General features: G+C 38.5%; 1 protein-coding gene across 7 annotated transcripts in view; it reads right to left on the bottom strand.

Annotated features, from left to right (window-relative positions):
* Positions 1–12,456, bottom strand: part of EYA4 (EYA transcriptional coactivator and phosphatase 4) — a gene marked incomplete at both ends in the record, with an annotated part of 202,748 nt that overhangs the window by 55,520 nt on the left and 134,772 nt on the right. For 4 of the 7 annotated variants that reach the window (XM_079781683.1, XM_079781682.1, XM_079781684.1 and 1 more), the window contains one exon: positions 2,001–2,125. In XM_079781683.1, coding sequence (XP_079637809.1) covers positions 2,001–2,125 — 125 coding nt within the window. Of the gene's footprint in view, positions 1–550; positions 620–2,000; positions 2,126–12,456 lie in introns of all 7 variants that reach the window. The other 3 variants (XM_079781679.1, XM_079781681.1, XM_079781680.1) reach the window with 1 other exon arrangement.

Genomic DNA, 12,456 nt, shown 5'->3' with positions numbered 1-12,456 from the left:
ACAATATTAATTTACAATTTTAAACATATAGCTTTAATCACTGATGGTTTTTTAAATGATGGGATTTTAACTGTTTGTTAATGTTACTTTAATTGGAATATTTAATAAAGTATCTAAAATAGCAAATATCTTCTGCCATGCTAAAAAGTCAATATAAATTATAAAAATATATAGGTTAAAAAGATAAATAAGTTTATATGTACACACAATCTGTTTCAAATTCTCTGATTGACATGAATGTGGTGCTCAATCAACCACTTAATAAATTGATGTGTAGTTAGGAAAACAATAGATGCACTGTTTTTGTAAAATTATGAAAAAAATCTAAGAATACTGCTGATAAGAATTTGAGATGAGAATAGTAGTTGATATGAAAAATATAGCCAACTCTTATCAATAAACAACTAAAAGGCATGATCATTTCTCCTTTTCCTTTACAAGTATTGGACACAGAAAAAAAGGTGCAAAACACAGAAATAGTAACAGAAAGCAAACCAGAAGGGCAAATCCACACACCCAAACACATGCAGTGTACCATCATCTCTCATACTTGTTGCGGAAGAGGGGGTGTTGCAACTCAGCAACCAGTCTGCAGTGTTTAAAACAGTCATGTTGTCCCCTGAGAACAGGAACAGTATAAGGGTTCATTGTCTGAGTGCCTGCTCAGTGTACACGAATAGTTTTCAATGCTCGCACTGGTTTCTGACCTTTTCGCCAAAAATTATAACTGCATGGTATGACTTTTACATTTTAGTTGATCAGGTCTGTTTTAGTTCCGTTAAATATATACACATGATGATTAGTGAATTCCAAAGTCTGCTTCCAGAATGCATGGTTTTTTAAAAATACTATTATTTGGACCAAGCTAAGGTTTAAATATTAATGTTCTTACTCCAGAAGTCATCACTAAACAATCTTATAAATTTGCAATCCTATAATTAATTAGCCAAAACTATAGATGCATGTTTAGGGACAAATAAACATTATAAACAAGAAAAAGGTTAATTTACAAAGGGTTTGGTGTAAAACATTATTAAATACAGGCAAATTGCAATGCACACAACTTTACAAAGAAAATTTTAGGTTGCACAGTTCTAAAATAAGTGAAAAGAGGTGTATCAATTTCATAAATATTTATTGAAAATTTTAAAGAAAATATGATGTGGCAAATGCTGATCTCTAATAATTTGAAGTTTATAAGTTAAAACAAATTTCATGTAATTTCTCACTTTCTGAATAAAATAACTAGATCTATAAAACTTGAAAATAATTGAATAATTTAAAATGCAACTTATGTGTATATAGATGTAGTCTATATATTGTGATGCAAAAATAAGATTATATTTTCTGACAAGTTGAATGCATTTTATAAAAACAATATGGCAGGATATTTGAAATAACTGTTAATGTTGCCATATGTTTTGTATTAATTATGGGTTAATCAAATGAGAAGAGAGCTGGAAAAAATATTAAATTAAATTCCTATTTTTAAATACATGTTAGGTATTATTCTCTTTGTAAAGAAATTTCAGCAGATATATATTTTTTTCTATTTCCAAATTTACTTTTAAGGAAAACTACATTTTAAGAAAAAAATTTTGGTAGACTTTCTCTCATAATTCAAAATAAAATTATAAAATAATATAATTTCTTTTCTTCTTCGTCTTCTTTTTTCGTAAGAACCTTTTGGCCACATTTTCCACATTTTAGAAAATATTTACAAGGGCAAATGCAAAAAAGAAGCTTCACTAAAGGCCTTCAATGTTGCCCAGGGCTGTCTGGATGTTTCTGAATGTTTCCAGTTTTAGAGGAGAAACACAAATTTCAAGAAAATGAACAGAACAACAAATAATCCATTAACTATATATTCCTTGCATATAATGCTGATTGTGTTATTGCCAGTGAGATATTTCTGTATTAGTATAACCTAACATATGAAATTGCAGCAAATATTAAAATGTGAAAATGTGATTCTGGTGTCTTTAAGGTTGTACACTTACCTCCTGTCCCATTTGTGGTGACTGATGTGCTACTGAGATTCGCTTTCTCCAGTTTGGAGCTACCAGGGGCATCACCACCTCCAACAAGAGGATGAGGACTCGCTAGGTCCTGCATTTCCATAGACCTATTAGAGCAGGAAGCAAGAGAGCAAAATTTGAAATCTCAACAATTACTTACTTTTAAAAAATATGTTTCTATTGATTTCAGAGAAGAAGGGAGAGGGAGGGGGAGAGACAGAAACATCAATGATGAGAGCTAATCATAGACCAGCTGATTTCTCAGCAGAAAATTTACAGGCCTAAGGGAGTGGCAAGATATATTTCAAGTGCTAAAAAAAGAAACCTACAACCTGGAATACTCTACCCAGACAAGTGAACACTAAACGAGTTCATCACTATTAAACTGACTTTACAAGAAATATTGAAGTATCTTCTTCAAGCAGAAAATAAAAGGCCTTAAGCAGAAATAATAAAACATATGAAAAAAAAATCTCACTAGAAAAGGCAAACATATAATAAACAATAAATCAGACACTTAAAAAGCTAATATGGTCTGGCTGGTGTGACTCAGTGGTTGAGGATTGACCCAAGAACCAGAGGTCACTAGTTCGATTTCCAGTCAGGGCACATGCCTGGGTTGTGGGCTCGAACCCCAGTAAGGGAAGTGGAGGAGGCAGCTGATTGATGATATTTCTCTCTCACTGATGTTTCTATCTCTCTATTCCTCTCACTTCCTCTCTCTCTCTAAAAATCAATAAAAACTTATGTTTTTTAAAAGTTAATATGAAGGTTAAAAGACAAAAGTAGCAAAACCAACTATAACTACAATAAGTAGTTAGGGAATTCACAAAACAAAAATTTCTAAAACATGATGAGCCAAACTGTAGCTCTTTAGAATGTGTTTGAACTTAAATACCTATCAGCTTAAAATATACAGCAAAATATATATAGATCAATATATATGAACCTCATAGTAACTATAAACCAAAACCTACAAAAGATACACAAAAATTAAAGAGAAAGGAATACAAAGAAAACAACTATATAACCAATAATAAAAAAAAGAATTAACAAAATGGCAAAAAGACCATACCTATCTGTAATTAGTTTAAAAACAAATGGACTAAAATGCTCCAACCAAAAGACATATGGTAAATTAATGGATAAAAACAAAACAACAATAAGAACAACAACAAAAAACAACAACAAGCAAGACCCATCCATATGCTGCATAAACAAGACTCACTTCAGATCAAAAGATAGACACATACTGAAAATGAAGGTATGGAAAATATATTCCACATAAATACAAATGAAAAGAAAGCTGGGATAGTAATACTCATATCAGACAAGTTGGACATTAAAACAAAGACTATAAAAAGAGACAAAAAGAAGACCATTACATAATAATCAAAGGATCAAAAGACATAATATTCATAAATATCTATGCACCCAATATAGGAGGACTAAATATACAAAGCAAATATTAACAGACATAAAGAGAGAAATTGAAAATTTTGCAATAACATTAGAAGACTTTAACACCCACATTCTATATAATAAAAGGCCAGGGACCATAAGCGTAATGACTGGAACAACCCTTGATCAGTCTTCATGAGGTGCATTGACCACCTTTCAGTCCCTCCCCCCATGAGTAGAGGCTCATGGTGGTGGGCAGGGTGGCTCGTGGCTCACAGTGGCGGGTGGCAAGCAGAGGTGAGCTACGTGTGCACGATTTTGTGCACTAGGCCTCTAGTACAATAAGAAATAGAAAATCCAGACAAAAATTCAATATGGAAACAATGACCTTAAACATCATATGAGAAGATGCTCAACATTATTAATCATCAGGAAAATGCAAATCAAAAGTACAATGAGATATGTCAGAATGGCTATTATCAAAAAGTCAACAAATAAGTGTTTGTGAGAATGTGGAGAAAAGGGAACTCTTGTGCACTGCTGGTGTGACCATAAAATTGCTGCAGCCACTCTGGAAGGCAGTAGAAAGGTTCATCAAGCAATTAAAAATGGGACTACTGTACAATCCAGAAATCCCACTTCTGACTTTTTACCAGGAGGAAACAAAAATGCTAATTCAGCCCTAGCCAATTTGTCTCAATGGACACAGCGTTGGCCTGCGGACCAAAGGGTCCCGGGTTGGATTCTGGTCAAGGGCATGTACTGGGTTGCAGGCTCTTCCCTGGCCTGGGCCCTGGTTCGGGCTCATACAGGAGGCAGCCAATCGATGTGTTTCTTTCACATCGATGTTTCTTTCTGTCTTTCCCTCTCTCTTCTACTCTCTCTAAAAATCAGTGGAAAAATATCCTTGGATGAGGATTAAAACAAATAAACAAACAAAAAAACACCCCACCAATTCAAACATATAAATGCACCCCTAGTTCACTGCAGCATCCTATCTAATAAAAAGAGTAATACGCAAATTGACCATACCTACACTACACCCACAAGCCACGCCCACCAGCCAATCAGGAGCAAGTATGCAAATTAACCTAACCAAGATGGCTGCGGCCACAGAGAGAGCAGTAAGTTTGGGTTTCCCTGGCAATGGAAGAAGCCAAGCTTTCTGCCAGCCCTGGCCTGCCTTGGCCTCCACTTAAGGCTACAAAGTTTCAATTACAGAAGATAAATAAATCCCAACAAAAATGGTGGCAGCCATGGAGCTGGAGAGAGCAGGAGGCTTGAGTTGCCCCCGGCAATGGAGGAAGCCAAGTTTCCACAGTCCTGGCCTGCCTTGGCCTCCGCTTAAGGCTACAAAGTTTCATTTATAGAAGATAAATAAATCCCAACCAAGATGGCTGTGGCCATGGAGTGAGCAGGAGGCTTGACTCTGCTGAAGACTACAAAGTTTCAATTATAGAAGATAAATAAATCCCAGATACCAGGGCCTCCACTTGGGTCACCGGGGGGTGTGGCCAGCCTGCAAACCACCACAGGCCCCTCGCCCAGGCCGCCCCATGCCCCAAGGAAACCCCCACCCTGATCCGGGTCACCCTTCAGGGCAAACCAGCCGGCCCCCACACGTGCACCAGGCCTCTATCCTATCTGATCCTATATAATAAAAGAATATGCAAATTGACCATCACTCCAACACACAAGATGGCTGCCCCCATGTGGTCAAAGATGACTGTCCCCATGTGGACACAAGATGGCCACCACAAGATGGCCAGCAGGGGAGGGCAGTTGAGAGGGACCAGGCCTGCAAGGGAGGGCAGTTGGGGGCAATCAAGCCTGCAGGGGAGGGCAGTTAGGGGTGACCAGGCCAGCAGAAGAGGGAAGTGGGGGCGACCAGGCCTGCAGGGAAGGGCAGTTGGGGGGGACCCAGGCCTGCAGGTGAGAGCAGTTGGGGGGGACCAGGCCTGCAGGGGAGGGTAGTTAGGCATGACCAGGCCTGCAGGGGAGGGCAGTTAGGGGTGACCAGGCTTGCAGGGGAGGGTAGTTAGGGGCAAACAGGCTGGCAGTGGAGCAATTAGGCATCAATCAGGTTGGCAGGGGAGTGGTTAGGGGGTGATCAGGCTGTCAGGCAGAAGCGGTTAGGGTAAGGTGACCAGACGTCCCGCTTTTGGCAGGACAGTCCCAATTTTTAACAATTTGTCCCGCGTCCTGCGGCGTTTTCAAAAAGTCCCGATTTTTGGAAAGAATGCACGACAAGCTAGGGAACGGCAGGAGAACAGGAAGGGAATATACGGTTTTCGGCGGCCATGTGGCTATTTAGCCAGGATATGAGTTTTATATTATTTTTTTTAACTTTATAATGTTAAACTTTAATAATAACAAATAATTGTTGAGAACTGATTATCGAGAACTGCTTATCAAAGTTCGCATTGTTGATCAGTTGTTAGAATTCGATCACCATTGTTTGGATTTAATGAACAATGGCATTTTTTGGGATTGGCAACCATGAAAACATTTTGTAACTGTCTCTCAGACGATACACATCGTACTGCGTGCTAGTAAGCTAGTTAAACAAGTGATGTCATTACAAATCAGCTATTCAGATAATTTAGGTAAGTAATATATTTATTTATTTCATAAATACATAAATTTTCTTGAATTTAGCAGACAGTACTCGTATTATTTATATTTTATAGTGGTGGCAAAAAGTCTAGTGCCGGCCTTGAAAGTGACACTTACGACTTACATTACGGCAAATTCATGACCTTTTAAACAACAACAGCAATCTACTAAAAAAAATTCACTCAAATGAGAAATATGCCAAAGAATAAAATATTACTATACATAATTTTTTATTTATTATATTTGTAAATTGTATTTATGTTGAAATTTTAAAAATATATTACAATACTATTTTTGTGTTCTATGAAAATTTTTGTTGCTCCATATAGACCAAATTTTTAATCAAGAACCCCCATCCCCCACCCCCGTCAATGGTGTCCCGCTTTACCAATGTTAAAATCTGGTCACCTTAGGTTAGGAGCAATCAGGAAGGCAGGCAGAAGAGCAGTTGGGAGCCAGCAGTCCTGGATTGTGAGAGGGATATCCGACTGCCCGTTTAGACCTGATCGTACCGGATATCCCAGATTGGAGAGGGTGCAGGCTGGGCTGAGGGACACCACCCCCCCATGCACGAATTTCGTGCACCAGGCCTCCAGTTACTTATAATAGGCAAGAAATGAAAGCAACCTAGATGTCCAACCATAGATTAATGGGTAAAGAAGTGGTACCTAGATACAATGGAATATGACTCAGCCATAATAATACGAAATTTTATCATTTGCAACAACAACATAGATGGGCCCACAGGGTATTGTCCAGGGCGAAATAAGTCAGACAGAAAAAGTCAAATACCATATAATTTCACTGATATATGTAATCGAAAAAAGAAAACAAAACAGAAACAGTCTCAGTGATGCAGAAAATGAACGGATGGTTGCCACAGGGATGCAGGGTGGGGGAAGAGGAGTAAAAAATGTAAAGGGTTGAATAAGAGAGACAAAATTCTAGTTTTGTCGCTCATACAATATTGTATGCCAATTATGCTTTAATTTTAAAAAATTTAAAAAAAAACAATAAAAATTTATTTTAAACAAACCTCCTGTTAAGGTGTGTGCTTTATTAGATAACTATGTGGATTGGAAATCACGAACATAAATATAAGTCTATGCTCTACTACCTAGAAAAAGTTAATGGGTTTGTGTGTAGATGGTTTTCCAAATATCTTCTCAGTTTACAGGGCTCACTAAATAACACTGAGAGTCTCCCACAGACAGGCATTCTTTACTCCCTTCTTTTCTATGCCAAGACATTCTGTATCTTTATGAGGTTACTCAACCCATTCACTTTGAGCGCAAGGAAGTTAGCACCTGCCACGAGGGATCAGAATGTGAAATGCGATGAGAGAGCCCTGTGATAAGTGCCTGACCTTAGCAAACAAAAATAAACCCTCCAAGAAAAAGATGAAGAAAATGCCATGATATACAACATACAGTATTGTGTGGCTCTTAATATAAGCAATTAAAGTTCCACTCCACAGGAGGCTGTGGCTGAGGCTGCGTGCGATTCATGAACAGCAATGCCAGAAGACGTCAGGGAACTCCCCCATTGCCCCATCCTTATGACACTATAACATGATAGTCCCCATTTAAAAAAAGTCAACCAGCCATCTTAGTGATAGGAACCTGGGCCCCACTTCTCATCTGGCGTAATACTTCACGGAGCAGGTCCAAACAATGCAGGGCCCTTGAAATCAGCAGGAGCTCAGCACTCTGGTCCGTGCCAAAGTGCAACTTGAGAATCGGGGCTGGTATAAATATTCATTGGGAAGTTACGGCCAACCTCCTTGCGCTGTGTGTTTAGTGCAACTCAAAACTGCTCCACCTGGTCCCTTCTGGCTCCCTCATGTCTACCAGGGGCTGGCAGCTGGAAGGCAGGCTGAGCCTTAAGTCTTTTAATTTGCTGTCGCACCAGAGGGGCAGGCAGGAGGGATGACAATGCATATGCTCAGATTCAATTACAGGACTGTCTTTTTCCCAGGTGGGAGGCAACACTGACTGTAGAGAACTCAATGCTTCCGTCTGTTAAGGTCCCTTAGGAAATGATGGGTGGTTTGCAAATGCTGGCTGGGGATGTGGAATAAAGCACTATGGTCGGCCCTCATGACAAAACTCTTGGCTAAAAGTATCTGAATAATTTGTTAGGTCTACATGCAATATTTAGTTTTCTCTTGTTTTCCCAAGCAAAATCATTCTGTAACTTCTGCCTGCAAAATATGAACAGCTGCCCGTAAGTTCTGAAATAAGTGGCCATTTAGCCTATACGATGTAGGATGGAAGTTTTGAGATCTCTGTCACATGAATCTCATTGATTTACATATGACAAAAATTAGAAGTGTTCCAACCATTACCATTTAAGGGGGACACACAATGTTCTGAATTTAAAGCACTTGACAGTTCCTAAAAGCTTGACAAAAAATACATACAGAGCAATTCTTTCTTTGCAATAAAATGGTCTACTGTCATTAATTTTAAGGACACTAATCTCAATCTGTTATAATGTGTTGGTGTTGAAGGGGGATGGTGGGCTTCATATTCTACCTGCTACAAAGCAAGATTCACTCAATACAAAAGTGAGGCTGCATGCACAATAGTCAACTAGCATTAACTGGATTATCTCTCTACAAATAGTTACTGTGCTAGAAATTACAAAAATATTCTATTTTCAGTCCCCAAATAAATGATTTTGATGCTTCAGTGGACTATAACATTGAAGATCTCTCCTAAACACAAACAACTAAACTATAAGTAAGATTATTCTCTGTTTTCAAATGTTTCTGAAATCTTCCTTCTCTGTGGGATATATATTATATTTTCCCCTCTAAGTGATGAGCTCTCAAAGGGAGATTGACATGTTGGTTAAGTTCATAGAACTAGTCACCAAAAGAGCTCTAGAAAGAGCTTTCACCAGAAGAACTAGTCATCAGAACTTGATTAGGAGACACTTAGACTTTAAAACATCACATTGCTGATTGCAAAACAACCCTTCTTCTTACTACTTTTCCCTCCTAGCTGCTATATTATCATTATTCTTCCTTTCAAAACCCAGAATCTTTAAACTTATGTTAAAGCTTCATATCCTCTTTCTTACCTCACGGAGACCCATCTCCACTTCAATCAGTATCCATGAAGTCTATCTAGAGCAGTGATGGGCAACCTTTTGAGCTTGGTGTGTCAAACTTCGCCAAAAAACTGAGCATAACTCGGGTAGTGTGTCACTTTGAGGAAAAAAAACATTATTTCGCAAATGTTTCATCCTCAGGAGCAGCAAATGTTTCATCCTCGGCATGCGGACGCCTCAGCGGCCACGTGTCATCAGAAATGGCTATGCGTGTCAGTGCTGACACGCGTGTCATAGGTTCGCCATCACTGATCTAGAGTCACCTTCTAGTTACTAATTTAATTGGCTTCTTTTGTTTTTTATTTCTTTAACTCTTACTTTGACTCTCTTTAGCCCCTGACAATGTTAATGACTGCTCAAACTTTCTTCCTCCTAGACTTAATATTTCTATAGTGGCCCCAGCTGCCTGGTTATACATTCTCCATTTTCCATTTCCTTCTACCTAAAGAATCTTGATCTCATCTCTCGCCAACAAAGTTCAGCATCTCAGGAAAAGCTAAATCCACCTTCAGCTCTAGGAGATGGAGGCCTAATTCCTCTCCCCAAGTTAGCGACTATTTCAGGAATCACTAGGTATCATATTTGTGCCAGTGGAACACAAGAAGGACTTTGTTGGAGACTAGTGGCGAGTTCTTCTCCACTCTTACAGGAGAGCTTCCAGAGCCAAACTGCTTCTTCAGCCAGTTGTGAAGAGAGAATATGTAGTCCTGATTTCCACAACCAGTCATTCTATTCCCAAAGAAACAGAATTAGGACAAATCCAAACAGTGGGTGGCAGAGCAAAAGAAGACAAAGGAAGCTGGTTTCTTGATGAGGCTATTGAGCTCCTGGATCAAGCACTACCCCGGCCATTCTACCTCTGGAATTCCAGTTATGTGGACCAATAAATTACCTTATTGTTTAAAGCTAAGTGAGTCAGCTTCTCTATTACTTGCACTTGAAACCATTTTAACTGATACAACTACTCTTTCCTGGTTTCTTGACGTCACATCTGGCCATTAAATTTCAGTCTTCTTCGTGTGTCATTCTTGTCCTCTTAACCTTTTGATGCCTGTAATCTGCAGCCTCTACCCTCATCTCATTTCACTCAGGTAAGCGCCCTTTTGGGGAATTTCCACACAAGCTTATGTCATCAACAATTGTTTATTGTTGATCAATTCAAAATCCATCCTCATCCTCATATATCTTTTAAGCAGTAGGTCTTATCTACAATTCTATATTATTCAGACCCACAAATGTTTTTCACAGACTCTTCTAACATTGTAAGTCCACAGCAAAGCTCATCATCATTCCTTTCATGCCCACTCATACTCTTATCTCTAACTATACTATTAAACTGGTCAATCAAATCAGGCTTCAAGCCCTCAATCTTAACAGAATTCGTCAAATACTTTCAGTGCTTTTGCCTAAATAAATTCCAAAATATTCACTCCTTTTCATCCTCATCACTACTTAAATTAAGTCTTCATAATTCATCACCTAAACTTTTCCTACCTGCTATGCTGATCACTCAGACTCTTAGCAGCCAATTCTCTTTTAAGTGCACACCAACAAGAAGATGCTCTATAACTGTATCTCAATAAATGAACAAACAGCTTTCTGGTTGCTGTTTTTTCTTTTTTTCCTTTTTCTAAATCCTCCTCCAGAGAATAATAAGAATTATTTTTCTCAAATGTAACTGGGACTTTGTCACTCTCTTCTTAAATATTTAAGTTAAAAATTTAAATACTACATTTAGATTAATGAACACAGTGATTTGCTAGTCTTGTTATTCCACTTAAAAAAATCCCTCGAGCCCGGCTGGTGTGGCTCAGTGGTTGAGTGTCAACCTATGAACCAGGAGGTTACAGTTTGATTCCTGGTCAGGGCACATGGCCGGGTTATGGATTCGATCCCCAGTAGGGGTGTGTGGGAGCCAGCCGATCAATGATTCTCTCTCATCATTGATGTTTCTATCTCTCTCTCCCGCTCCCTTCCTCTCTCTGAAATCAATAAAAATATGTTAAAAAAAGAAATTACCTCTAAAATATCATATTGTTTAAAATTCAGAATTCACACAAATTTGTTCATATTTCCTTCAGTTTTTTAAAAATTTTTATTTATTGATTTTGAGAGAGAGATAAATTTGCTATGCCACTCATTCATGCATTCATTGTTTGCTTCTTCTATGTGCCTGGACCAGGGATCAAACACACAGCTTTGGTGTATCAGGACCATGCTCTAACCAATAGAACTACCCAGCTAGGGCTCAAAGTTCTGAAACTCCATCATGTAGTAGAAATTTTCATTCCTTTATTTATTTATTTATTTGACAAATATTTGCGTGCTTACTAAGCCCTTAGTTTTCCTTTATGAACAAAACTAGAGGCCTGATGCATGAAATTCGTGCAAGGGGCTCGGCCATCGCAGCCCCGGCTTCATCCAGAAGGTTGTCCGGAAGGACGTCCGGAAAGTCGTTTGGCTGTCTGGTCTAATTAGCATATTATGCTTTTATTATTATAGATGGACAAAAGTTCTCTGCTTTTGTGGAGCTTATAGTCTTGTGTGGAGTAGGGGAGAAGAATATGCAGTCCCTTGTATTTTAACTACTACTCACTTTGAAATATTTTGCAATGAGTTATCTCACCTATTTATAAGACTGTCTACAATGCAGTTAGAATCTGGGTGCTAAGAGATGAGAAACACCAACAGAGTCCATAGGAGAGGTGGCTCGGTCACACTGGTGCAACTTCAGCCAGACATAAATTATTAGCAGAATTCAGACAGATGGAGGTGAGAGGACAGGGTATTCTGGTGAGAGGATAAACTTGAGCCCTGGAACACAAGCTGGAATGAACATAGCTTGGCATGGGGAAGTGGGAAGAACAGGCTGGCAAGAATAGAGAATGTGTGTTGAGGAATAGAAAAAAGTTGGATTGCTAGAGTAGCTAGAGCTTTTTGGAAGCCAGGCAGTAGAATCTGAAAGGGGAGTAATGCAATTAAAGCAGTCCTTATAGGAGATTAGCTAATCTGCATCAGTATGGTTTAGAAAAGAGGAAGAATTTAGTGACATAGGCTGGTTAGGAAGCTAAAGCAACAATTTAAACAGGAGATTGAATAGTTTTTGACTAAGGTGGTGATGAGAAGATTGAAAACAAGTGAAAAACATCAAACATATTTTAGCTGAAAAATTATAACTTGATCAGATATTTAAGTCATACATTCATCTATTCCTATGCACTGAGCACCAAAATTTGAGTTACTCATATTTATTGAGCATCCACCATATTTACTGAGCACCTCCTTGGTAACTGTCATGGTACCA

The sequence above is a fragment of the Cnephaeus nilssonii genome (assembly GCF_951640355.1).
Source record: "Cnephaeus nilssonii genome assembly, chromosome: 9".
Classification (NCBI taxonomy): Eukaryota; Metazoa; Chordata; class Mammalia; order Chiroptera; family Vespertilionidae; genus Cnephaeus; species Cnephaeus nilssonii.
The sequence above is the reverse complement of the archived record's forward strand: the minus strand, read 5'-3'. Positions and strand labels throughout refer to the sequence as shown.